Below are 27,937 nucleotides of genomic sequence, written 5' to 3'. Positions count from 1 at the left end.
CTCTTGATTTATTTTCAACGTTTTGATATTATCATACCATATGTATCATACAAACATGTAATGTATTATAACAACATAATCATATTTTGGTTTTGCTTTTTAGAAAAAGAGGGAGATGTTCTTTTGTTAAATATTCTACTATGAAATAGACTATAGCCACCACTATTTATATTGTGAAACAGACTACGGCTCCCGCCAATGTTAACCCTGTACCCTGTTTTCTGATGCCGCACTTCTATATTAAACGTCTAAGCAGTAGCACGTGTTGTGTTCTTATTAACATTAGTTAATGCTCATTAGAGTTGACGTTTATATAAGTCACAAACACAATAGTGTCAAAAATATAAAACAAAGGTTTAAACAGAATTCCTACAGCCCCATACAACATCATGTCATTGTGTTACTTGTCTTTTCCAGGGTTTGGAGTTCCATGGTGTGGTAAGATTCTATTTCCAAGACGAGGACCACAATGTTGTCACCAAGTGTATCCGCGTGGCCAGCTCAGCCACCACGAAGGAGGTCGTGGACGTGCTGGTGGAGAAGTTTAGACCTGACATGCGCATGCTCACCGCTAATAGATACAACCTTTTTGAAGTGCACATCAATGGAGGTATGAAATTACAGTTTACGTATTTTGAGGTTTGGAAATAATATACAAAAGTGATTTCAATGGATGTTGGAAACCAGGAGTTAAAATTACTTAGTGTCTTTAAATGCTCTGTAAATGATTCTTAGTAAAAAAAAAATGAGAGAAATACTAAGATTATTATGCAAGAAAAAAAGATATATTTATATATTATGTAAAACATAGTGATGTCTTCCTGGTAATATGTTCAAAATGCTTGCATCAAAAAGAAAGATGCTGCTTCAATTGAAGTCACTGTACAATATAAACAATACAGGGTTTTTTATCTGATTTTGGGGAAAGGGCCTGGCCTTTTTTGAGGGGAAAAAATCGCGCAAAATGCCGGATTTTGGGGGAAAAAATGACACGAAACGCCGGATTTTGGGGAAAATAAGGAAAGTCTTAAATAATCAATTCAACATATTTTGCTGTTTTTAAAACAAAATCAAGGCAACAGATAATTTAATTATGCAATATGTTATATTTTCTACACTGGATCAGGTTAACTTATGTATTTAAAGTTTAAAAAAAAAAAATTTTTTTTTTTTTTTTTTTTTTTTTTTTTTTAGGGGAAAAAAATGAAATCTGGGGGAAAATTTACCTGCTGAGGGGAAAAAAAAAAATTCGGCGGGTCCCAAAGAAGGAAAAAAAGCCCTGCAATAAGTGCAGAATTCAGTCAATTTGCTTTCATAAATACTCAAACTGATCAGTTATACCGTAATAAAATCCATTTTATTGAAAGGCAAAAAAAATTTGGGTTAATAGATATATTCATGGGTTAGAAAGTGCATTTTACACCCACTATTTATTGATACCCCCACGCTATGATAGCCTTTACACATTACTTGATTGAGTCACATGCAACTGTGTGGTAGATTTTCATCTGTTGCATTAAGGCTGTTTTTGGATATTTAAAACCTATTATCAGTCAGTTAATCAGTTTTTCAAACAAAAATATATTTGTGCTTCTTCTTTTCATGTACTTTGTCATCATACATCCAACCTTAACTTCAGGGTCTTCCCAGGAATTACCAAATGTTGTTATAAAATTTAATTAGCATACACTAACATATGTATCTTCAGAGTTGACTGACCCTAGTTTATACTGATTATACATGCCATATGTTTACTTGTTTGGGGTGTATGGGGAATTGTCATTCTGAATATTTTGCATTCCTTTGATGATTGAAAATAGGTCATGTATACACACTACATGTAGTTATTCATAGTCAGTGAATTGAATATTAATGTACCAATATCATGGTTTAAAGAATTAAGGTAATGTTGATTTTGCCACTAAAAAGACGTCCCATAAGCTGATTTTGTACTTAAAAACTGCATGTGGCTAAAAGCAAAATTGTGTAAATGTTGTGACTATAATTTCACAATTGGGTTGCTTTTATTCAGTGGCTCTCCCATAAGCATTATCGCATCACTTGTGTCATATTCACGGGGGTTGACCATTGGGTTTTTAGCCGGAATTTTTTCGAAAAAATCTCGGCTTATAGATTGATGTTGTCGGGCGGGCGGGCGGGCGGGGTGGCGGCGTGCTCGAAAATGTTAAAGTTCTTATTTCATGGTATAACTTTGGTATGCTTGGACCTAGAGTCTTCAAACTTGACATGAAGGTTGGCCAGGATTAACAGATGACCACTGGTCATTTCAAGGTCATTCATTTGAAGGTCAAGGTCACTGTGACCTTCAATATAAAAAATGTTAAAGTTCTTATAACTTTGGTATGCTTGGACCTAGAGTCTTGAAACTTGACATGAAGGTTGGCCATAACTAGTTAGTAACCACTGGTCATTTCAAGGTCATTCATTTGAAGGTCAAGGTCACTGTGACCTTGAATGTAAAAATGTTAAAGTTCTTATTTCATGGTATAACTTTGGTATGCTTGGACCTAGAGTCTTCAAACTTGACATGAAGGTTGGCCAGGATTAACAGATGACCACTGGTCATTTCAAGGTCATTCATTTGAAGGTGAAGGTCACTGTGACCTTCAATATAAAAATGTTAAAGTTGTTATAACTTTGGTATGCTTGGACCTAGAGTCTTGAAACTTGACATGAAGGTTGGCCAGAACTAGTAAGTAACCACTGGACATTTCAAGGTCATTCATTTGAAGGTCAAGGTCACTGTGACCTTGAATGTAAAAATGTTAAAGTTGTTATAACTTTGGTATGCTTGGACCTAGAGTCTTGAAACTTGACATGAAGGTTGGCCAGAACTAGTAAGTAACCACTGGACATTTCAAGGTCATTCATTTGAAGGTCAAGGTCACTGTGACCTTGAATGTAAAAATGTTAAAGTTCTTATTTCATGTTATAACTTTGGTATGCTTGTACCTAGAGTCTTCAAACTTGAAATAAAGATTGGCCAGTACTAGAAGATGACCACTGGTCATTTCAATGTCATTCATTTGAAGGTCAAGGTCACTGTGACCTTAAATGTTAAAATGTTAAAATTGTTATAACTTTGGTATGCTTGGACATAGAGTCTTCAAACTTGACATGAAGGTTTGCAAGCACACTTAGATGACCACTGGTCATTTCAAGGTCATTCATTCTAAGGTCAAGGTCACTGTGACCTTGAATGTAAAAATGTTAAAGTTCTTATAACTTTGGTAGGTAAAAATGTTAAAGTTCTTATTCCATGTTATAACTTTGGTATGCTTGTACCTAGAGTCTTCAAACTTGACATAAAGGTTGGCCAGTACTAGAAGATCACCACTGCTCATTTCAATGTCATTCATTTGAAGGTCAAGGTCACTGTGACCTTCAATGTTAAAATGTTAAAATTGTTATAACTTTGGTATGCTTGGACCTAGAATCTCAAACTTGACGTAAAGGTTTGCAAGCACACTTAGATGACCACTGGTCATTTCAAGGTCATTCATTTCAATGTCATTCATTTGAAGGTCAAGGTCACTGTGAACTTAAATGTTATTGTTGTTCATGTATATGCATGCATTCAAAACATAACACAAGGTTTGCTCATGCCTTGAAAAGTACTTACATTTCATTTTGACCTTTGAACAATATTTCAGTAATTTAAGTATTGCATTGACAAAAACACGAAAAGTACTTTCCTGTCATTTAAATCAAAAATCCGGCTTCAATGCGGTCATCTCCGACCGCGGAACTCTTGTTTAATATTTATTAGAAGCAAAGTGAACATTGCTTTATGCACAGTAACTCGCAGTCTGTTCAGTTTTTATGATGTTTGCTGCTCATCAGTATCTAAGGGTTAGAAATAAAGCCTTATAAACTTTCTAGTAACAAAGGTCTTTAATTAAATTTGGTTTTCTGAGGGAATGCAAATGCGTCTTAATTTAGATCTAAAAATGGTAAAGGGTAAAATGATACTACAATGTCATGTATGCTGTTCATGTGTTACCCGTTTGTTTTATGTCTCACCTTCACTGTGTGCATTTTCTCATTATTGTCAATGGATACTGTCAAATTTTCTTCTTGTTGAATTTGGAGGTTTCAAAAAAAAAGATATAAATAATAATAAAACTTAACTTTTAATTAAAGTATCTAGTTAACCACTATCAAGCTTTACAAGTTGAACTTGAGTAAATAAAATATTAAAACACTTGTATTCTCAGTTTTTTAGTATTTATTAGCCAAAATCTAAAAAACACCAATAACTCCAGGGCAACAGATAAGATTTCATGTCAATTCGTTTTCACTGCAAGCTTTTTGAAACAATTAGTTTTTTCCCTCAAATCAATTTGTCAAAAAGTTTTTTACAGTTGATAAAAAACTTACCTTTATTTCTGAATGACATGAGCTCTTTAATTTTCGGTGGTGACAATTTGTAGCAATTCCTATTGCAATAAATTAACTAAAGTCAATATATATTCATATTGTCAATGTTTGCTTGTTTATATGAATAAATTCAATTAATTGTCTATTGACAAAGCATATATGATAAACGAGTTCTGTTTTTTTAACATGCCTGTGTTTCAGTCTCAGAGCACACCTTTTTATGCCCCCCGAATCGATAGATCAGGGGGTATATTGTTTTTGTCCTGTTGTCTTTCTTTCTTTCTGTCTGTCATTCTGTCCCAAAACTTTACTGCACATTAAAGTTTCGCAATAACTTTTGAAATATTGAACATAGCAACTTGATATTTGGCATGCACATGCATTTCATGGAGCTGCACATTTTGAGTGGTAAAGGTCAAGGTCATCCTTCAAGGTCAAAAGTTAAAAAAAAATCTGTCCCAAAACTTTACTGTACAGTAAAGTTGTGCAATAACTTTTTAAATATATGTACATCAGGGGTGTCAATTTTCCGGATTATTCCGGAAATCCGGATTTGAGCCGTTCAGGGTTGATTTTCAGGTGAATGTAAATCCGATGAGTTTGTTTAAGGCGGGTGGGGGTAGGGACATAATTCCTTTAGTGCGGGATCATTTCAGAACGAATATTGTTATAGCATCGTCAGCATTCCGGACATTTGCGCTTGGTACCGATTTTATTTATTGATTTCTGATTGGTAAGCGGCTGGCACTGACATGAGCAGTAACTGGCTAAGTAAAGCACTGCAATATCATATTTTAAAACAACATGTTAATCAAATTATATATTGACTGCGTATTTGCTAAGTTACTGGTTACTGGTTTTCATTTTCTGCAGTCAAACGATATGCATATTTTATTTTATTTGCAAATGATGTATCACGACATGTTTTCGGACAGTCGTTTTCGGATACGCTCGTTTTTCGATTTTAATTTAATTTCGAAGTTCTTAATATCATTTGTTTAGAATGACAAATACACCTGCGGTGTTACGGATGGTTTGGTTTATAATATTTCACATTGTACTCACCAGAAATTGCACCTAGAAAGACTATTAAAAAAAGAACAATAAGCTAGGGCTTGGGGGGTTGGGCCCTCTCTTCCCTTTATCCTACGGCTTAATTTTCCGGATTTCAAATTTGGGACAATTGACACCCCTGGTACATAGCAACTTCATATTTGGCATGCATGTGTATCACATGGAGCTGCACATTTTGAGTGGTGAAAGGTCAAGGTCATCCTTCAAGGTCAAAGGTAAAAAAAAAAGAGGCGCATTAGGGGGCATTGTGTTTCTGACAAACACATCTCTTGTTAGCTTTAAAACACTCTTTACAACGTCTGTACCCAACAGTTTGTTTCGCGTTACAAATTGAAACATATTAGGCGTGCATGCCGCTAATGACATTTTCTAAGCATGTCCGCGTTTAGAACAAGATGTCGACATTTTCGCGTACTTTTTTTGACGAAAGAACATTTTTATGTAGACACCGTTCTGAACTTGTCACTAATATTATGACCGCACTAAAGGTTACAATATACTAATTCAAATCAAACACAGTACGGAGGGAATCGGTAAAATAAAACGACAAAGAATCGATTGCAATTCATTTTCCAATTTCGTAATTGTTTATTGTACGATCAATTTTTGTATTTCAATTCGTTTTCTGTAAAATAAAAATCGTAAAAACGATAAAATGATCCTTATCTGTTGCCCTGTTACTCAATATTAGTCAAAACAACTAACATCTACACAGCATTTTTAAACAGAGAAGGCTTTCCTATTACATTTCTTCGATTGATGAGATAGATACACATGTGTATGTGATGCGGATATTTCTTAGTAAATATGACATGATAACAGTCCAGTGTGTCTTTAGTTCTCAAATATTTATGAGCATAGCTAGTTACTATGTTTTGTACATTAGTGTCGTGTTGCCTGGAGCCTGTGACTGAATACCTGTCATTTTTACGTTACTAAGCCACAAATGCTTTAAAACATGACACTATCATTTATTTGCTATGGCCAAATTTGAATCGTCCTTATTACATGTTTTTTGTATTTATAATAATTATTTCCAAATTTTCTATAAGATTCTTTTCCTGCTGCAACTTTATTCTTGATTTTATTTTGAAGATGCATGGCTTAATCCTGGTTGAGTTGGAAACTACATTTCTTCCCAATATTTTAACTCTGGTATACATTTATTATGCCCCCCTTCGAAGAAGAGGGGGTATATTGCTTTGCTCATGTCGGTCAGTCGGTCGGTCGGTATGTCGGTCCGTCGACCAGGTGGTTATCGGATGATAACTCAAGAATGCTTGGGGCTAGGATCATGAAACTTCATAGGTACATTGATCATGACTCGCAGATGACCCCTATTAATTTTGAGGTCACTAGGTCAAAGGTCAAGGTCACGGTGACCCGAAATAGTAAAATGGTTTCCGGATGATAACTCAAGAACGCATACGCCTAGGATCATGAAACTTCATGGGTAGATTGATCAAGACTCGCAGATGACCCCTATTGATTTTGAGGTCACTAGGTCAAAGGTCAAGGTCACGGTGACCCGAAATAGTAAAATGGTTTCCGGATGATAACTCAAGAACGCATACGCCTAGGATCATGAAACGTCATGGGTAGATTGATCAAGACTCGCAGATGACCCTTATTGATTTTGAGGTCACTAGGTCAAAGGTCAAGGTCACGGTGACCCGAAATAGTAAAATGGTTTTCGGATGATAACTCAAGAACGCATATGCCTAGGATCATGAAACTTCATAGGTAGATTGATCATGACTCGCAGATGACCCCTATTGATTTTGAGGTCACAAGGTCAAAGGTCAAGGTCACGGTGACCCGAAATAGTAAAATGATTTTCGGATGATTACTCAAGAACGCTTTTGCCTAGGATCATGACACTTCATAGGTACATTGATTGTGACTCGCAGATGACCCCTATTGATTTTCAGGTCACTAGGTCAAAGGTCAAGGTCACAGTGACAAAAAACGTATTCACACAATGGCTGCCACTACAACGGACAGCCCATATGGGGGGCATGCATGTTTTACAAACAGCCCTTGTTTTACATATTGGTTGATATTCATATTTAAAGATGGAAATCAATAATGTTTTGTAGACAAAGGCTTTGTATTTGTAATTCTTAATTTAAAACGCATACTAAACAAAGAAAAACTCCAGTAATTTGATGAAGTACAACTTTAAATACTTATACAAATTGAAGATATTGTGTTGTCTTCTTTCTAAGACCAGGGCACATTCCCAAATATTCATAAGCAATACTATTGCTCACTGAAAGGTTAAGGGATATAGAAATAGCTAGTGAACCACTGTCTGTCGCAGCTACTTGTTTTGTTTTATGTATGGTCTGTAACTGAGTTAACCCTTTATAACTTAGATATGTATTTTTACACATTTGTAGTCCCATCCTTCTTAATTGGATCAATTTATTTCCAACATAAGGGATGTCTAGTATATTTATTTCTATATTTAGAATATTTCTTTCAGAAATTCCATTAAGCAAACAGCACAGACACAGATGAGACGCCGCATCATGCAGCGTCTCATCTGGGTCTACGCTGTTTGCCAAGGCCTTTTTTCTAGACGCTAGTCATAAATGGGTTAAAGACCTTTCTTACTGCATTCACGTTTTAATGGCCTCATTTTCAATCCTAAGATTCTGATGAGCAGCAAAAAGCATAAAACCTGAAAAGACTGAGAGTAACTCGCAGGCTGTTCTGGTTTTATGCTGTTTGCACATAGCCATTTTCACTTGGCTTCTGAGTGGGAAAGGGTTAAAGCCTTGCGTTATGTAAACATTTTGAAGGAAAGCTTACATATTTCTGTGGGTGTGTATATGCTGAGTAACTAAATCATTTGGGCATACAAATTAACCATTTATTTCTGCACTCACTGTACATGCTTTTGATAACAGGGCTTTTTTTCCTTCTTTGGGACCCGCCGAAAATCTGCCCTTTCCCCTCACATTTTTTTTTCCCCTCAGCAGGAAAATTTTCCCCCAGACTTCAATTTTTTCCCCTAAAAAAAAAAAATATTTTTTTTTTAAACTTTAAATACATAAATTAACCTGATCCAGTGTAAAAAATATAACATATTGCATAATTAATTTATCTGTTGCCTTGTATTTGTATAACAGCAAAAAATGTTGAATTGATTATTTAAGACTTTCCTTATTTTCCCCACGATCCGGCGATTTGCGTGATTTTTTCCCCCCAAATCCGGCATTTCGCCCAATTTTTTTTTCCCCTCAAAAAAGGCCAGGCCCTTTCCCCAAAATCAGATAAAAAACCCTGGATAACTGGTTCATTGATCACATCACTAACAAAAGCTTAGTCAGCTCAAGAATTAATCAACCAAGCACTCTTTATTCAAGGTATATATGGGAATAACTGAAGATATTGAATCTATTTTGGCAAAAATAAGTTTTTCATTTATTCTTTAATATCAGGGGTTTTTTTTACTAAGAAAGTGACGCCGATATTCGGCGTCTTCCCCTACCAGAATTTTTCCCCTAAAAAAACCTTTTCCCCCTCCAAAAAAATATTTTTTCACCAAAATATAATATTTTACCCTCAAAGAAATGTTCTTTTTCTTTTGGGAAGTCGACACTTATCCAATTTGTACCATGTACAACGATCTCGCTCTCTCTCTCTCTCTCCGACGAACGCTCAAATCTGGGAATCCCAGTGATTCTATATATAGCTCTTAAATTTCGTCATGGAAACCGGGCAACTAATCGTATTAATTTTGTGACTATTTTACTGGATTCCAGTCTTGCGCTAGAAACGGTGTTTCGTCAATTAGTTACCGGAAACCAGTCGAATTTTCATCCGGGTTATGTGAAAGCCAAGATATAAACGTTAAAACAGAAAAAAAGTCTCACAATTGGCGTTCATACACGAACAAAATAAAACGTTCGGACTCGGAAAATATTAATTGCGTTGACGCATTTTTTAAGAATGAATCATCAAAAACCGTTGAAACCCAGCAGGATTCGGAGGTACATGTAATCAACATTGATTATTTTTTTAATACTGTCGGATTATTGTGAAAGTGAAAGTGGACAATCGGCAGCTACCGCACCTTTCCCTTCCAATACTGTAGCAGATCTAGATCGTCAACCCATTCATCATGAAATTGAAATCATAATATTGACATCGTTCCCCGGCCACAGTTGAAAACATTTCCCATTATTAGATCTACACCTGCAACTTTATTTAGGACTTTGGCTTAAATATCATACTTGTTCATGTGTTTAAGAACAAAAAGGTCAGAGACATGCCTCTTTTTCTAAAAAAAACCCTGAAGTCTGTAGGTGAGTTATAGACATTGAAATGAACAGTTTTTATTTTTCCCCAAATATGTCTCTTTCGCGCTCGATTTTCCCCTTTTACCCAGCGTCCAGCGTCTTCCCCTTTTTCTAAAAAAACCCCCTGAATATGTAACATTTTCCTCTTCACTATGTGTTATTATGGTTAAAATTACAAGATAATTGTGTATAACTATTGGCCAGTTATATTGAAGAAATAACACTCATATCACTGGCTAAATTAAGGGCCAACTGACTGACTTAAGAAATAAAAACCCTAGGAAATGAAAATTGCTTCAAATTCAGCTGGACAATGCACTTAGTTGTGAACAATTTAAATTATTAAGGTTTCAAAGGGTTCACCCCTGTTATTTTCGTATTGAAATCAAATTGTATTACCGTAAAAAGTTGTGTATAAGGCGCACTTTTTTACCCCAAAATTTCATTTTAAAAACTTGATGCGCGTTATGCACAACTACAGCCATGCCAAGACATTTTTTCGCTGTCAGTTATCCAGGGGCAGTAGCGGTAATTCGCATCATTCTGTTTTCCGGTGTTTTAACTGTAACTATGTTAATAATAGTGTTATATTGACGATCTGAATAAGATGAACAAACATTATAAAGTTAACATATATATTTTCTATCTTTTTCAGGTACGTACAGAGCATTAAAATCAAATAAATTTGAAGAAGAGAATGAAAAACGAGGAAGCCATTTTTATTTAAATGTTATTGTTTACTTTTCCCACAATATTATACCCTACTGTACTAGGGTTACACAATTTATTTGGGGGCACTTGTCGATTTACAATAGTATGTCGGCAAGGTATTTCCCGATATATTTAAGATTATTTTTCTTGCTTTTCAAATGTGTTAATAAAATTGATGCTGTGTTTGTTTACACGTTTTCATACGTCTTGTCAAGATTGAGGATGTGATTATTGAGCAATATGCGTTATCAAAACATGCGAACCGGCAAACGGCTTCACACCTCCATTGTTTGTTTATCGCCGGTAATGTCGTGATGGTGTTGAGAAGTTTGAGTCGTTAAAGTCTCCTGTCAATTTTAGACACTCGAAAAGAACGCATGATATCGGCAATGTAAATAAAACGCGCGGTTGTGAATTAGTCATGCATGAATAACCAGGTGACAATACCAATCAATAATGTCAGTTTCTTAGTTATAACTAATCCATCCGTTATGTGTACTCCACGATAAAATCGTGGACAGTTACTTCCGAGACATATGATGAAAACCTTGATGGTATCCTCATGGAAAGTGTGCATTTCATGCATAATTCATTTAAATCCAAACATTTATTTTTACGCATAATATGATTTAAAAAAAAACACCAACTAGTTGTATCGTTATCGTTTTAAAAATAATTTATAATTGAAGCAATAAAAGAATATGTAAGATCGGCAATGTAAATATAACGATTTTCAGTTAGCCTGCGGTACGGAATTTTTCCCCCGATTTTTTTGCTTCAAAAACTTTTTTCCCGATTTTTTAGCTTTAAAAAGTAGATGCGCGTTATACATGAATGCGCGTTATACACAACGTTTTACGGTATGTTATTTCGGCAGCCTATAAATAAAAGTTTGAATAGCTTAAACATCTGATGGTTGTTTTCAAATAAAACAACACAAGTTTAGAAATGAAGTATTAAAATAAAAAATGCCTGCAAATCTTGTATAAGCATTTGTACAGTCTGGAGACCTTGTAGGAGCTATCTTGTGTGCTATGAAGTCAGGCAAGGTTTTGTGGTCAGGTAAGATAGACAGGGTAGCTCCAGGTTCTGCAAAATTCTGGAGGTCTGAAGCTACAATGCTAAATGTGTCATAAGACCCATTTTCGCATGATGCTGCCTATTTTTTTCATTTTCACTTTAAGAGGAGCACACATTGTTGAATGATATGTAGGTATTAAACTTGTGTTTTCACTTTCAGAGGAGCGCAAGTTGTTGGATGATATGAAGGTATTACACTAATTTGTTCACTTTCAGAGGAGCGCAAGTTGTTGAATGATATGAAGGTATTACACTAATTTGTTCACTTTCAGAGGAGCGCAAGTTGTTGGATGATGAGAAGGTCCTGTATGTGCAGCTCAACTGGGGCAAGGACGTGCGTGAGGGACGCTTCCTCCTACGCAGAGAGGTAGGAACTGTACATAAATACAGGAAAATAAGTTGATAATGAAAAAACTTTTACCCTTTCCCCCATAAAAATAGCTAACTGAAAATGGCTTATGCAGCCAGCATAAAACCAAAACAGCCTGCAAGTAACTCGCAGTCTGTTCAGGTTTTATGCTGTTTGCTGCTCATTAGTAACTAAGAGTTGGAAATGAAGCCTTCAAAACTTGAATATAGTAATAAAGGCCATATATTAAAAGTAACTTTCTAAGGGACTTGATGCATCAAAATATGTATCTAAGTGGTAAAGGGGTAAGCAGATTTCCTTTAAAATGAGCATTTCATTGAACAGATTTTGCATGTGAAATATTAATATGACAGTGTTTTTTTCACCATTTTGGGAATGGGGCCGGGTCCCTTTGAATTGGGAAAATTTGCAGCATTTTGACTAAAATTGGGAAATTGGTGTTGTTGTTTTGCCAACAAATGCTTAAAAACTGAGGATACAAGCGTGTCCAGTATTGTATTTACTAAGGTTGATCTTATATGGATGAAAGATGAACAAAATATTGAGATCTAAAAAAAATATAAAAAATTGAAACCTTCCATTGGGAATTTTTAGCTCCCATTTGGGAAAAATATATACTTTTTTCCATTGAAAATGGGTCCGCTTACCGGACCCGAATTCAAATGAAAAAAAGCACTGTATGATGAAAATAAATGTCTTTATTAGAATGTGAAGGTTGCAGTCTTATGAATGTTATAAATTGTGATATCATCCAGTTTTTTTGCCCATGGCTTTTGAATTGGGAATTTTATCGGCATTTTTATGAAATTGGGAAAATAAATTCATTAGCCTTTTTTTTTCCACACGAAAAGTCCACTGATTAGGGAAATACTAAATTTGATATAACTCTTTATAATCATTCAAATTAAAAGAATAAAATCATATAATAATTTGTTAGATGTAATTGAGATAAAATATGCATTAGACACTTCTTTCAAACTGTTTTTTTTTTTTTTTGGAAATAAGGAATTTTTTGCCACATTTTGGGAAAAAAGTATACTTTTTGGGATTGGGAACAAAGCCGAATTTCAGCTATAAAATCGGGCCAAAAAAAACCCTGTCATCGGAAATGGATGTCATGTTAATTAATATGCCATGTTTGCAAAAAAAAAGTACTACATCGTATTGTACAGTTTTAAATATCATGTAAATCAGATACTGATAAAAAAGATTATGGGTTGATTTTATATGTGTATTTCATTTCTTTTTATAGAATTGCAAGAACTAATGTGAAATGTGTTGTATAAATTAGATTACTATAGTCTTATTTTATTTAGCTGACAATCCATGAAATTTAATAAACCCAGGTATTGAAACTAGGGTTGTGAGATTATCTGTTCATTAAAACTGCAATTTTTAACAACTACATGTTATGTGTTCTATTTCTTGTAACAACAATTGTATAAATGTTTCGTTATGAAGGGCGCCCAAACTGCATCAGAAAAAGAAAACAACCCAAATTTTAAACGAAAACTCTCAAAACGTGAGAAGAAAGAGAAAAAGAAAGCCGACAAGGAGCGGCGTATGAACAAAGAAAACGTTGACAAAAATGGTGGTGTTGCCCAGCAATTATACGACGACGCACCAGAGTCAAGTTTCACCCGCAGTATCTCAAACCCAGAGGCAGTTATGAGACGTCGACGGCAACAGAAACTGGAGAAAAAGTTACAGCAGTTCCACGGGCAAAATGGGCAAGGTAGGGGTAAAAGAAATTCTGGTTTAGGGCTTGTTTTTGCTGCATTGGGTTGCAGCCAATAGTCCTCATTTTTAGGGGAAAATATCAGAATTATTGGATTTGGGGGAAATCATTACTAAGTAGAGTATTAAGATCATTTGAAGAGAATTGTTCTGAATGGAATATGCGGTATAAAGACTTCAAATATAGCAGGACAACAGTTGAACAAAAAGGCATTGTGAAAAATTGTGAGAATAATCATAAAACCCACATTTCCATAGTTGCAAAAAGTCTGTGCCCTCACATAAGCCCAGCAGTTAGAAAACTTGGTAAAATGCATGCTTGTGAAGTATTGGCCCAGATGAGACTGTGCAGTCCACACAGGTTAATCAGGGACAACACTGTCTGCTTTTTTTTGGAATTTTTCATTGAAATAAGTCTCTTCTTAAAGAAAATCAGTTTAAGCGAAAAATATCCAAGATAAGCCTGTGTGGACCTCACAGTCCAATCTGGGAAGAAACTATGCACATACATTAAGCCATATTTCTCAAGAGCTTGGCTTGATTATGTTTGCATTGTTTGACCAGTCATCATACTCTCAACTTTATTTTATAAGATTTTCTGCCAACTATTCTAATGAGGAGGGATTTTTGTGATCAGGCCCTATTCAGGTCATGTTCACATTGAAAACCTTGTGTACATCTAGGATTTATACTTATCTCTAGGGCGATTATTAACAAATTAACAGATAAGATTGACACTATGTAAACATTCATGCATGTTTGTCACCCAATGGCTAGGTCAGGGTGATTGATGTGTTCAACTTGGCAAGTAAAAAGATAAATCTGTTTAAAACATTTCCTCATTATTTTTATTGAAATATTGGTGTCAACGCTTGCAAATAAGTGATTGAGAAGATCAATGTATTCAGGCAGAAAAGACGAATAATTAGATAAGCTTCAGCGATTTTCCTCCTTCTTTATAAAGTACCGGTAAACGGTACTTTCCCAATCGAGCGAAAATTCCCAAATTCCCAATCGGCATCTGAAAAAATCCCAATTGGCGTCCGAATTTTTTCTCAAAACGATTGAAAGTTTCGTAACAAAACCCAACTTTCGGCGAGCGAACAAAGAAAATCGTATAGTTGTGTGTAACCACGCGCTCGATTAATATCGGGTTTTATTATTCAGCGCGTTCAATCAATAGAGTCGTTACTGTTTGCGGTTCTTTTGTCAGGCAGCCAGCGTACTGTTTGACGTCGGTTTGAAACCTTATCGTAGTTTGAAATGCCCTCCAGCACTGCCTCTGTGGAAAGGTTGTTCAGTCAAATGAACAATCTTTGCACGACCAATCGGAACCGTCTATCACAGGACACATTGACAGCTCTCATGATGCTGTGCAGAGAGGGATGCCAGCAACTGAGTGATGATCAAACATCAAAGATTGTTGAAATTTTCAAAAAAATGAAAGAGAGAGACATTGCTTTATAAGAGATTAAAACAACTAGTAATTGATTTTGTGTCTTCTATATAATATTTTGTTATTTATATCAACTTCATAAGTTTAAGTAATGGTCATTAAGGCATGCCTGCAAATGATTATTTTAATGGGTATGTTCAATTAAGTTTGAACTGTATAATGTATTCAATAAGACCCAAACTTCACAACGCGATTTTCCCAATTTAAGGATTTCACGACTCGATTTTTCCCAATTTTGAGGTTTTCACGACTCAATTTTTCCCAATTGGACCGGTACGGGTACTTTTCCCAATTGGACAAAGAAAATCGCTGCAGCTTTTATATAAGTCTTGATAAAAGTAAAATTTGCTGACATGAGGATTTTGGTTTAATTGTTCTGCCTTATACTTTAATAAAATAGTTATTAAAATTTGCAGAATTTAATGCCTTAAGGAAGTGGAGACATCCTTTAATATGATATCTGTATTCAAATTCAAATTATTCAAGGTTCAGAAACCATGTTTTACTTACTTGATAACCATGAGACAGACCTTGAAAGAGGTCTATGATATAGATTACCATAATAATGAGTAGCATGGAATACATGTCCAAAATGAAATTTTGCTCATGGAAAAGGCTACCAAAAAAGGTATATGCATAATGTGCAAACAATGCAAAGGTGGCTTACGCACACATTTCACGTGTCCACTCATGCTGTGGACAATACAGATACTTGTTTTGGCCACTCCTGCTTTGGGAAACAAAGGACTGGGGCAATTTGAAATGACCAGACCACCCAAATACCAGTAATTAACCTGGACTTCACCTGGACAGTCTTATTGTAATTAATATTGACCACCAGCCCTCTGAGGGCTTATCAGTAATAGCTGGTCCAGGACTGCCCTAATCAGTTAGGTGGAATGGCTTTTTGAGACATGAATTGTCCCTGGAACTTGGATTAACCCTTACAGTGCTGAAACCGAATTTTAAAGGCCTTTGCAAACAGTTTGGATCCAGATGAGACGCCACAGAACATGGCGTCTCATCAGGATCCAAACTGTTTGCTATTCTGATAGTATTCTTTGAAAAAAAATAGAAGAAAATGCAAATTTTAAAAATTCAGCAGACAACATTTTAGCAGATGACAAATTTCCCAGCATGCAAAGGGTTAAATGGAGCCTTGTTCTAGAAAAATGAACATAATGAATGTGCATAAAGTGTCATCCTAGATTAGCCTGTGCATGCAGCACAAGCTCATCAGGGATCAGGCTTTCTGCTTTTATGGGAATTTTTTTAAGAAGGAAACCTGTTCTCAACAAAAAACCAATTTAGGCGAAAAGTGTCGTACTTTAGGACAACAATTTGCTAACGTGCATCAAGAAAAGGTAACAATGAAACTTATGGGTTTACAAGTTTCTTGGGATGGGTTTGTCTCAAGCAAAGTTTCAGTATGGCATAACAAACTATTCAGTCAAGTGAATTAAGCAGTTAATTAATTAACTGTGAAAGCCCTGTGCTGACAATAGAAATGTCTTGCATAAAAAGACAACGTATACAATATAATGCACGCAGTAAATGTCCGACAGTAACAAGTCTTGCAGTGTTCCTAACATAAATTCACAACTTCACTTGCATGTAAATGACTTGTTAATGTAAACTAAAACACTTCTGCTTTTGCATGCAAATGACTGTTTTTGTTTTAACCACTTCTGCTTTCAGTGGAAATACCATAGAACATAACAGTACAGCCTTTTACTTGGGTCTTTTCTCTACATCTTGTTTGTTTCCTTATCTGAGAAGGGTCCTATGACATTATAGAGACAAATGCAGTGATACTTACCAGGGCCTGTGGTACCTTGTCTTTCTTGATAATTGTCCAATTAACTCAGCCACTAGATCAATTAGCGGGCACTCTTTTATCTTGAATGGTACATACCTTGGATAGCTGCTCATTAACTGAAAAATAGCTGTGTTGTAAATATTGTTGACAAACAGGAAAAGAACCATTTGTATTTATTGGTCTAGTCTTGCTTTGAGTCATGTGTCTGTATGAACCAAGCCTATAGCCCATTTCACCAGGAGATCATCAATATTCGCAGAAACTCGGAATTCTACCTTCTATCAGCTGACCATGCTCAGGCTTGGCGAAATTGCCGGTCCTGACCGGCAGATTTCAATTTGGTCCGGCAGGTTTAACAAGAATGTCGGTCCTGGTGACCGGCAAAATGTGAAATGATTGCAAACAAATCTTTTTTTTTCAAGTTGAAAATTCGAAGAGCAAATCGCTTTCTACATCATGAAAATGAAATCGCTCGTTGTTTTGATGTTTGCTGTAGGTTTGTTACGTACAATTAGCAAATCCAACTTGTTACACAACACCTACTTTAAACTCGTTTGCAAAATCGCCAACTGCGTTCTAACAAAAAAGATCTTGATAGCTTTTACATATTTTTCGAGTAGGATAAGGACAATAAAATATGGTATCGTGATTGATCAACACAACCATATGCATACGCCATTTTTCATAAGTGTAAAGAGTACAGTGCATTATGGGGCAGAGCTTTCATTGGACGAGCGAATTTAAATTTAGATTGAATGCAATACGATACATGTACAAAGAAATGTTTTTATTGCATCATATGCAGTGCCATGTAAAAAAAACGTGCTTCCCGGGGACTTTCTGATACTGGTCAAAAATGAAAATGAATCTCTGTTAACAATTACACTGCGTTAGCATGTAAATAAATCGTCTTTTTATTTAATTAATTACTAGTAAACGTTCTGAAAAATGAAATGCCTTAATCATTAAATGTCAGGTAACGTGTTTTGTACTGTGCGCAGTATATTTTAACAGCCGCTCCAAACTGCAATCATATTAAAGTAAGAATGTTTAAATCATGAAGTTTGGGTCTTATTATATATTATAAATAACAAAATATTATTAAGAACACACAAAATCCACACAAAATCAATTACTAGTTGTTTTAATCTCTTATAAAGCAATGTGTCTCTCTTTCATTTTTTTGAAAATTTCAACAATCTTTGATGTTTGATCATCACTCAGTTGCTGGCATCCCTCTCTGCACAGCATCATTAGTGCTGTCAATGTGTCCTGTGATAGACGGTTCCGATTGGTCGTGCAAAGATTGTTTGAAATCTTGAAACCAAACTGTGTCAGTAAACGGGATCCACTTGCCTGATGACTCTTTTTTTAGTTTTTTTGCATAATATTTGCTATTATGACTCATTTCAAACTACGATAAGGTAACCAACCGACGTAAAACAGTACGCTGGCTGCCTGACAAAAGAACCGGAAACAATAACGACTCTATTGATTGAACGCGCTGAATAATAAAACCCGAAATTAATCAAGCGCGTGGTTACACACAACTATACGATTTTCTTTGTTCGCTCGCCGAATGTTGGGTTTTGTTACGAAACTTTCGATCGTTTTGAGAAAAAATTCGGACACCGATTGGGATTTTTTCAGATGCCAATTGGGAATTTGGGAATTTTCGCTCGATTGGGAAAGTACCGTTTACCGGTACTTTATAAAGAAGGAGGAAAATCGCTGCATGATAAACTTGATCTTTATCTGAAATTCACATAATATTCTCTATTCACATCGTTTCCATCATCGCCCATATTCTTGCATCTTTTCCCATGGCACAAGTGCGGCATTTTCTTCGGTGTATTCTCTATTTATCAGTAAAATATTCGCCATGAATTTACAAATATTGATACTATTAATAGATTAATTGTACATGTTTACACCATTACTTCATTGTTCAGCCAGTTACCTGTTTGGAATCTTATCGGCTGAAAACGTAAATGTTCGTGACTACTCGGAGTGAAATGGTCTATAGGGGACAGTGCAGCTTCTGACCAGACTTTGCATTTGCACAGGCTGGGCTGGAGATGTGCTGGCTGCATATGGCATTAGACCCATTTTCGCATTGCAATTTGCATGGAGCATAAAATTATCGCATCAAGGATAACAAATATTAAATGCAAGTCTTTCAAGTGAATCTTTTTAAGGCTTTATATTAGAACTAATTCCCTTTTGAAATTTTGAATTATTTTTTATAGATTGGGGCTTTAAATAAAGCATATATTTGTGGTCTGTTCTTTATTTCTTAGCAATGGAAAAGCCATTGCAATAAATATACACATGATCTTGACAGTGTACAGGAATGCAAAATATCAATGTTAATGTTAATTGGTAAATTCTAAATTGTAACTTCAAAAGATTTTAAATTTTGGATTGTCAATGGATAATACATGTGCAATACAATAAAATGCAAATGCATGGGGTGGATTTGATGCAAATTTGTGTACAAGAAAATCATGTTATAATTCATTCAGACTCTGAAGTCAAGAAAAAAATGGCAGGAGATTAATAAATTGAGCACTGTGGGAATAATTTACATATTTATACCTCAGTTAATGCTATTTGTTAATTAATCTGAATCAATCACAGATATAGATCATGTGTGTACCCATTCATGCCATTGATGATTTAATTCATACCAAAGAATTAGATGAATTAGATCTGTAACAAGATCAAAAGATTATTCCGTAATCCACCAAATGTTTTAAGTTTGTTTTTACTAAGCATTCTTCAAATTGATGATTTACTTATACTGTAATAATGGAGTTAAACTATAAAAAAAGGAAAAATATCATATTTTGATTGAACATCAAAAAACCTAAACAACAAAAAAATAATTGCTAATTGAAAAAAAACAAGACATATTTGTAACAAAAATTTGTTTCCTTTTGGCCTATACTTCACACTTCTGTAAAAATGTGATTTTTGCAAAATCTATTCAACTGGAAGGCTAATTGTGTCATAACATACAAACCAGTCCTAATTGTACTTTGAACAATAGTAAGTGATCAAATTTAAAGTTTTTACATTTTTTAAACCTTTATCTGACTGTAAAATACCGAAGGGAGGCATGTAAATGGCACTACTTATATGTTGGTATTTCCATTGAAATTGTGTATGCTTAGTATTTGAAAACAATTGAAATGACAGTTCAACAAAAATAATTTAACCTCTGTCTGGGAAAACAGGGTTGAATGCATGTAAATTTTCATCCCAGATTAACCTGTTCAGTGTGCTTAGGCTAATCTGGGATATCAGCTTCCACTATGATGGTATGTTTTGTTTAACCCTTTGCATGCTGGGAAATTTGTCGTCTGCTAAAATGTTGTCTGCTAAATTTCTAAAATAAGCATTTTCTTTGATTTTTTTTTTTCAAAGAATACTATCAGAATAGCAAACAGTTTGGATCCTGATGAGACGCCACGTTTTGTGGCGTCTCATCTGGATCCAAACTGTTTGCAAAGGCCTTCAAAATCCGGTTCCAGCGCTCAAAAGATTAAGGAAAATTATCGAAAATCTGGATAAGGCAGAAAGTGTCATTTCTAATTAGCCTGTGTGGACTGCACAAGCCTATCCGAGACAAAACTTTGCACAAGCATTAAACCCTGTTATCCCAGATCAAGGCTGTTATGACTTTCAGTTATACTTTTGTCTCTTTGCAAAAAACAGACATGTTATGCCATAACAATCACATGAATGTTATAAGGAACCGGAAAAAAAATAAGTAAAATAAAAATTATTTTCATGTTTATTTTGAAAAAATCTCTTTTTTGTTATTCAATATGTCTGGCAGAGGCTTTTATGAAATAGAGCTTAAACATTCCAAGGTTACTAATATAGACCAGATGTATTTCACTTCAGAGTATAATGTGTAAACAAATAAATATTATTCTTTTTGCCTGAAACCGGGATATTTGTTAATATTATAAGTATAATTTTAGCTGTAATGTGGGTAAAGAATGTTTTGTTAGAACAAGGATTGGTTTTCTTGTCGAAAACAATGGGTTTTCAGATAGTTGAAAAATACCTTGCTTACTTCACAAAGTCATGTGCATTTTTAGTGTCATATGTACAGAGTAATTTGAGCAAAATGTAACATAAAGCAATCCACTTATGGTGCAATATAAAGCTATTTTAGTCTAGTCAAAAAGCATGTTTAGTGTCATGCAAATGAACTTAAGATCACTGGGACATTATTTTGGATATATGATGATTCTATATGAACATTTCATCAAACATAATTCGCAAATTATTTTATTGAACAGCAATTCAGTTTCACACTAACTACGGTTAATACTACTTCAAGCTTCAAGTATCCCATGCAGTTTCCATTTATATTGCCTTATAATTGCTGATCTTGTTCCACAACTGCCTAGAGAAATGACCATCAAAGTGGCCTAAACTGGAGAAAAAGCTATCAAAAACCTGGTCTCGGGTCATAGAGAGAACAGAAAATCAAACAAATCCCTGGTCTTTGTGAGAGTGTCCACTCAGGATGATGGTACTTCATTCTGTCAAGACTATCTTGGAGAATAAACAATGCTTTAGATAACCTGAGGTCTTTACAGATTGTTCGGGAAACTCTGGGACTACTAATTGGGGGAGGGCAGTGTTTTCCTTCACTGTACAGCATACCATAGAGGTCTTCCTGTCCCGTTCTGATTTTGCAGCATTAAAGAATAACATAGAACCATTCTTTGTAAACAAATCCATTATAAAACTGTAGTTGACTGTCGGTTTAAATAATGTTTTACTTTGCACAATTGCATATTATAAGCAAAGGGCACAAGGTTAAACATGAATTTTGTTCATACTGAAATTATAACTTATGACCGGGCTTTCTATAATTGTTGGATATGAATATAAAATTTATATTGAAACAGTTTTTTGTACAATTTTGTGTTGATCCAAAAAACTTACTTTGTTATATTTGTCAAAAAAATATCGGCCATGTTGCAATCATCTTGTTCATTTTAAGTGCACTAACATTTGAAAGATCCGTCTTAATTATACTATTCAGCCAACAAAATTCAAGCATGTTTCTTACTTAACATTTCAAATTGAAACTAAGTTTGAAAAAAAAAGAATTTCAGTATTTAAGACAATTGTTTGAGTAGGGAAGTTTTATTCACTATTGTGTAACTTGCAACAATGTATTGAAGGGTTGGTATAACATATTTATTTGGCCCAATTAGAGCAAGAGCCACACATGTATTAAAGGGGTGTTAAACTGATACACATGGCCATGATAATGGTAGGTCATGAACAAGGTATCTGTTTGAAATGAGTGTTCAAGTTGTAAAGCTATCAGCTCCGCCACAGTCCTCTATGCCCCAGGGGCTTGGAAATGTGGTAATTGCAGACTGGCCTTGTCTATAATCATACAGTATTGGTTGGTGTGAGGCAGGCATTGGGGTAAACCTGTCTGTCTTATATTCATTTGAGTGCTCTGGTAAAAAAGGGTCTCAGTGTCTGAGCTAAAAGTGTTGTCCGTTATTAGCCTGTGGTCAGTCCACACAGGCTATTCAGTGACAACACTTTTAGCTCAAACTGGCTTATGGCTAAGAAGAGACTTTCTGTAGATGAAAAGTGCAATAAAAGGCTTAAAACACAAAGTATTGTCCCTGATTAGCTGGTGCAGACTGTTACGACACTAAGCACATGCATTAAACCCCTTAGATTATCTGGTGCAGACTGTAACGACACTAAGCACATGCATTAAACCCCCTTTTCCCAGAGCAAGACCCTTTTGTTTGTTTCATGGTTAAGTGCAAAGAACTTTGTGATGCTTTCACAAAATCTCAATTATATTTAAATTAATTGGCAGTAACCTGGTTATATTAAAGGTAAAAGTATAAGAATTAAAGTAAAAGTGTTGGGCACAAAGAACCAGTCTTTCAGTTTGACTGTCTGGCTCCTAGAGCTATAAATAATGTTCTTCTCCATGGTCCATTGGTCAACTATTGTAACTCCATCAATTTTACAAATGTGTTATTTTACTTTGGCTTATGTTTTTTGTTCATGCGTTTATATCACCCTATCTGTAGTACAGTAGTAGTAATAAAAAGCATGACATTACCTCTTGTGCTACATGTGCAACCTAAAAATTCTGTTTATATAGAGTTAAGAGACTCATAAATATTTGTGCTTAGTGCCATTCAGGAGCTTGTTACAACACCAAAATATAAATAAGAATTCAAGCCCACATGCTGACATTTACAGTATAGGAGTGTTTGACTTTAAAAAGACTTTGCAACAATTTCTAAAGGATAACGATAGGGAATGCACAATTTAGGATACACTGTTAAATTAGATAAATTATTATTTTTATATGAACAGGTATTGTAAAAAATGAAGTATGCTTTTTGCAAAGTAAGTGTTTTTTTTGCTGTAAGACATGCATATGCTGCAATGGGAAAAAATAACAACACAATTAAAATGCTTGACACTAATATTTATGTCTGATGGTGTTCATGGTTTATTGACTCTTACTCCTTTCTTGACATTTACAGTGACAGTTTATATTCAATTTGCAGGGCCCAAGCCTTGGGATAGGTTGTCTGACCATGACAAACAGTGGTCAATGTTTTGAGATTTTTGGATAATAAACTGCTTCAGGTCAATAGATAACCAATTTTGTTAATGATGCATTAAACTGATATTGGGACAAAATACCTTTAATAGTAGAACTATATAATCAGATGCCAAGAAAATCATATTTTTATTTTTGATCACTAATTCTTGTGTTTTGGAATGTAGACTCTTTCGTTATATCACTTCTAAAGCCCTTCTGTATTTTAATGCTTAACCCACTATGTGAGTATAATGTTTGTCTCGGTGTATACATTGAAACATTTCTCGTTTAAAATTACATTACGCCACAGTTGGACTCAGTAGGTTACGCGTCACTTGGCCCATCTTTGTAGACCTATAGTTGTTAACATAGAATGTATACCTGTCATAATTGTGTGGGACAGGGGGTCGTCTCAAAGTTATGTAAATCTAGGCTATGACAGGCTGAAGTGTTTAATAATGACATTACGTGGTTGTTTTCAGGCATTCAACAGTACCCATTCATTTGACAATTTTCAGTAAATTAAAAAAGAAAAATGAATCAATTATCTGTACTAGGCTTGCATACGTGGTGACACTGGTGGTGTCGGTGACAAAATATTGTCAGCTACAATGCTACATCATCAGTTAAGCTCTTTAAAACATACTTTACCCATATTTTTCTTGTTACGTTTAAATGAAATAATTGTATATGTTTGTTTACAAGACATTTATTAATTAATTATCTTTAATAACAATTTTGTAAACATTAAAAGAATTTAGCAGACTGCACAGGCTAATCTTGGACGACACTTTACGCACATGGTTCCTTAATTAATCCCTGTATTATAGGTGGTACCCTGAAGATCTATGGCGAGACATTGAAGCCTGACATCCCGTACAAGACGCTACTGCTGTCGACAGCAGACACAGTACAGCACGTGATCAAGGAGGCCATGGAGAAGTACGGGGTGGACACGGAGGACACATCACAGTTCGTACTCGTAGAGGTCAGTATGAGACCAGGGCTGGGGGGGGAGGGTGGACACCGAGGACAAGTCACAGTTCATACTCGTAGAGGTCAGTATGAGACCAGGGCGTGGGGGGGTGGACACCGAGGACACGTCACAGTTCGTACTCGTAGAGGTCAGTATGAGACCAGGGCTGGGGGGGGGGGGGGGGGGTGGACACCGAGGACACTTCACAGTTCGTACTCGTAGAGGTCAGTATGAGACCAGGGCTGGGGGGGGTGGGGGTGGACACAGAGGACACGTCACAGTTTGTACTCGTAGAGGTCCGTATGAGACCAGGGCTGGGGGGGGGGGATGGACACCGAGGACAGGTCACAGTTCGTACTCGTAGAGGTCAGTATAAGACCAGAGCTGGGGGGGGGGGGGGGGTGGACACCGAGGACACGTCACCGTTTGTACTCATAGATGTCAGTATGAGACCAGGGCTGGGGGGGGATGGACACGTCACAGTTTGTATTCGTAGAGGTCAGTATGAGACCAGGGCTGGGGGGGGGGTGTGGACACCAAGGGCACGTCACAGTTTGTAGTCATAGAGGTCAGTATGAGACCAGGGCTGGGGGGGGGGGGGGGGTGGACACCGAGGACACGTCACAGTTCGTACTCATAGAGGTCAGTATGAGACCAGGGCTGGGATTTCTCTTCCTTTAAGCTGATTTCCTCCTTTTCAATGTCAAACTAATATCGCAAATAGTTTTTAACTTTGCTGGATCTTTATATAAATGAAGAGTTTTGTTGAACCTTGAAAGGGGGTAGGGCATTTTCCTCACCTGAGTGGCTCTTAAATCACACCCTTGTGAGTGGAGGCAACATGGGCACTTGGTGACTTACTTACTATTATTGTCCCCTACCGGTTTCACCGGAGGGGACTTATGGTTTACGCTCCGTCAGTCAGTCTGTCTGTCAGTCTGTTCGTCACACTTTTCTTAATATTTTTTCATGACACTTGAAACATGGATAGATGGCAATATGGACATTATCATACGTCATTTCATTTTGTTCCTACGTCAAAAATTCTGGTTGCTATGGCAACAAATAGACTAGAAATACTGCTGAAAATGGGGGTTTTCTGGATCCTGCGATAACTTTAAAAGTTCTTTATATTTTTTCATGAACTTGAAACATGGATAGATGGCAATATGGCCATTATGCACGTCATTTCATTTAGTTCCTACACCAAAAATTCCGGTTGCTATGGCAACAAATATAAAAAAAAACAAAAAAATTATGACAATGGTGGAATTTCTGACAATGGTGGAGCTGGTAGGGGACCATATTGCTTGGCAATCTCTTGTTTACAAAGATATCAAAATTATCCCACCACCACTCACCAATGAAAAGTAAAATCTCAAAATTCAACTACCTGGAAAATACATACACACAAAAACACTCACACATAGAAAATACCAACAAGTTTTATATTTGAAATGAAAAACTTGAATGCATATGATTGGTAAAACAGTAATTTGAAAACATATAAAATAAAATACCATGTTTTCTCTCTTTAATAAATTCTCAATTATTTTACCTTGTTAGCTGATAAATATAAATATCCTACAGGTTTCAACATGTTTAGTCATTCATTGTAAATAATGAGGCTGACATTCTGGGAAAATAGGGCTTAACACATGTGCAAAAAGTTTTGTCCCAGATAAGCCTGTGCAGTTCCCCCAGGGACTAAACTTTCCACTTTTATTAAACGTTTTGTTTATAGGAAGTCTCTTCTTATCATAAGGTGGAAAGTTTTGTCCCTGATTAGCCTCTGCGGACTGCACAGGCTAATGTGGGACACCACTTTACACTCGTGCATTAAGCCCAGTTTTTCCAGATTGAGGCTTATAGTCAATATTTTTCCCACCCCCACAGGTGCTGGTACCGCCAGGTGAGCGAGAGTACCACGGGGGAACCATCGGTGAGGAACGCATCATGGAGGATGATGAGTGTCCCCTGGCCATTGCCATGCAGCACCCTCCTAATAGAGGTTTGTGTTCAGCCCGTCTTTCCAGCAGCGCAGCTCAGATCATTGTTACAAAACATTCATCATAGTGGTATTGAAATGACAAAGTTGCTACTTAATCATTAGGTCCGTAAAACCCGGTGTTTGCTGAATAAAAAGAAGCTGATTATTTATTTATTACTCATTACTTGTAAAGCAGATTACCCAGGAAAGGGCGAGTAAGGAAATGATCGGACTAAACTTCTTGTAAAAACACCAATATTTCAAACTTTTTAAACAATCATTCTATCATACTATCATATGAGCTGCGTTCTCGGAAAACTGGGCTGATATAATCCATGTGAATAAAATGTCATCCCAAATTAGCCTGTGCAGGCTGCATATGCTAATCAAGGACTAAACTTTAAACCTAAACTTTCTTTACTTTTCTGTGATTTCCTTTAAAATAATGATTCCATAAAAGCCACAAGTGTTGTCCTTTATTAGCCTGTGCAGACTACACAGGCTTATCTGGGACGACACTAGGCTCATGCATTAGGCCCTGTTTTTCTAGAAACCAGACCCATATACCAATGCTTGTTGTCTTCTGCAGGCATGCTGATGTTCCAACTGAAGCGTAAGAATGCCGACATGATCAAGCCCAAGTACAAGCGCCCACGTGCGGTCTCACACGAGGATCTGCGCACGTCGACACGCGAGCCTGCCACCTCCCAGACACCACCCAGTAAACTGCCCTTCCTGGTGGAACTTAACCTTGGTATGGCTTGTGTGTAACCTAACTCGTTGTAGAAAATTTATCCCATTTTTATTAGTTTTTTATGCCCCCTTTCAAAGAAAAGGGGGCATATAGTGATCGGACTGTCCGTCTGTCTGTCTGTCTGTCTTTCCGTCACACTTTGTGTTTAGGTTTCGAAAAATGCTCATAACTTCTATGTCCCTGGAGATATAACCTTCATATTTGGTATGCATGTGTATATGGACAAGGCCTTTCCATACGCACAAAAAGTTTTACCCCTGTGACCTTGACCTTGAACTTAGGGTCCGCGTTTAGGTTTCGAAATCTGCGTTTAGGTTTCGAAAAATGCTCATAACTTCTATGTCCCTTGAGATATAACCTTCATATTTGGTATGCATGTGTATATGGACAAGGCCTTTCCATACGCACAAATATTTTTACCCCTGCAGGCATTTCCCCAGGATTTTGGTCAAGCACAGCGGCAAGACATGGCGGAATGTGGGTTTATTCAAAAGGGTGCCCATTAAGCTTCCTTGTTTTTCCACATTTTCTTAATCACAATACACAATTTTTAGCAGATATTTAACCACTTTTTCTACATGTTCCTATATACAATACACACTAATTTGGGGCTATGAAAACATTAAAATTTATT

General features: G+C 36.0%; 1 protein-coding gene across 1 annotated transcript in view; it reads left to right on the top strand.

Moving 5' to 3' along the window:
• The window catches only part of LOC127852669 (afadin-like), a 90,136-nt gene that overhangs the window by 14,504 nt on the left and 47,695 nt on the right, over positions 1-27,937 (top strand). Inside the window, exons 2-7 of the mRNA XM_052386619.1 lie at positions 418-610; positions 11,849-11,943; positions 13,408-13,681; positions 24,414-24,571; positions 26,456-26,570; positions 27,139-27,303. Of these exons, the coding sequence (XP_052242579.1) occupies positions 418-610; positions 11,849-11,943; positions 13,408-13,681; positions 24,414-24,571; positions 26,456-26,570; positions 27,139-27,303 (1,000 nt within the window). The remainder of the gene's footprint in view (positions 1-417; positions 611-11,848; positions 11,944-13,407; positions 13,682-24,413; positions 24,572-26,455; positions 26,571-27,138; positions 27,304-27,937) is intronic.

The sequence above is a fragment of the Dreissena polymorpha genome, chromosome 12, assembly GCF_020536995.1.
Source record: "Dreissena polymorpha isolate Duluth1 chromosome 12, UMN_Dpol_1.0, whole genome shotgun sequence".
Classification (NCBI taxonomy): Eukaryota; Metazoa; Mollusca; class Bivalvia; order Myida; family Dreissenidae; genus Dreissena; species Dreissena polymorpha.
Note: the sequence above shows the minus strand (reverse complement) of the source record. Positions and strands in the feature narration are given on the sequence as shown.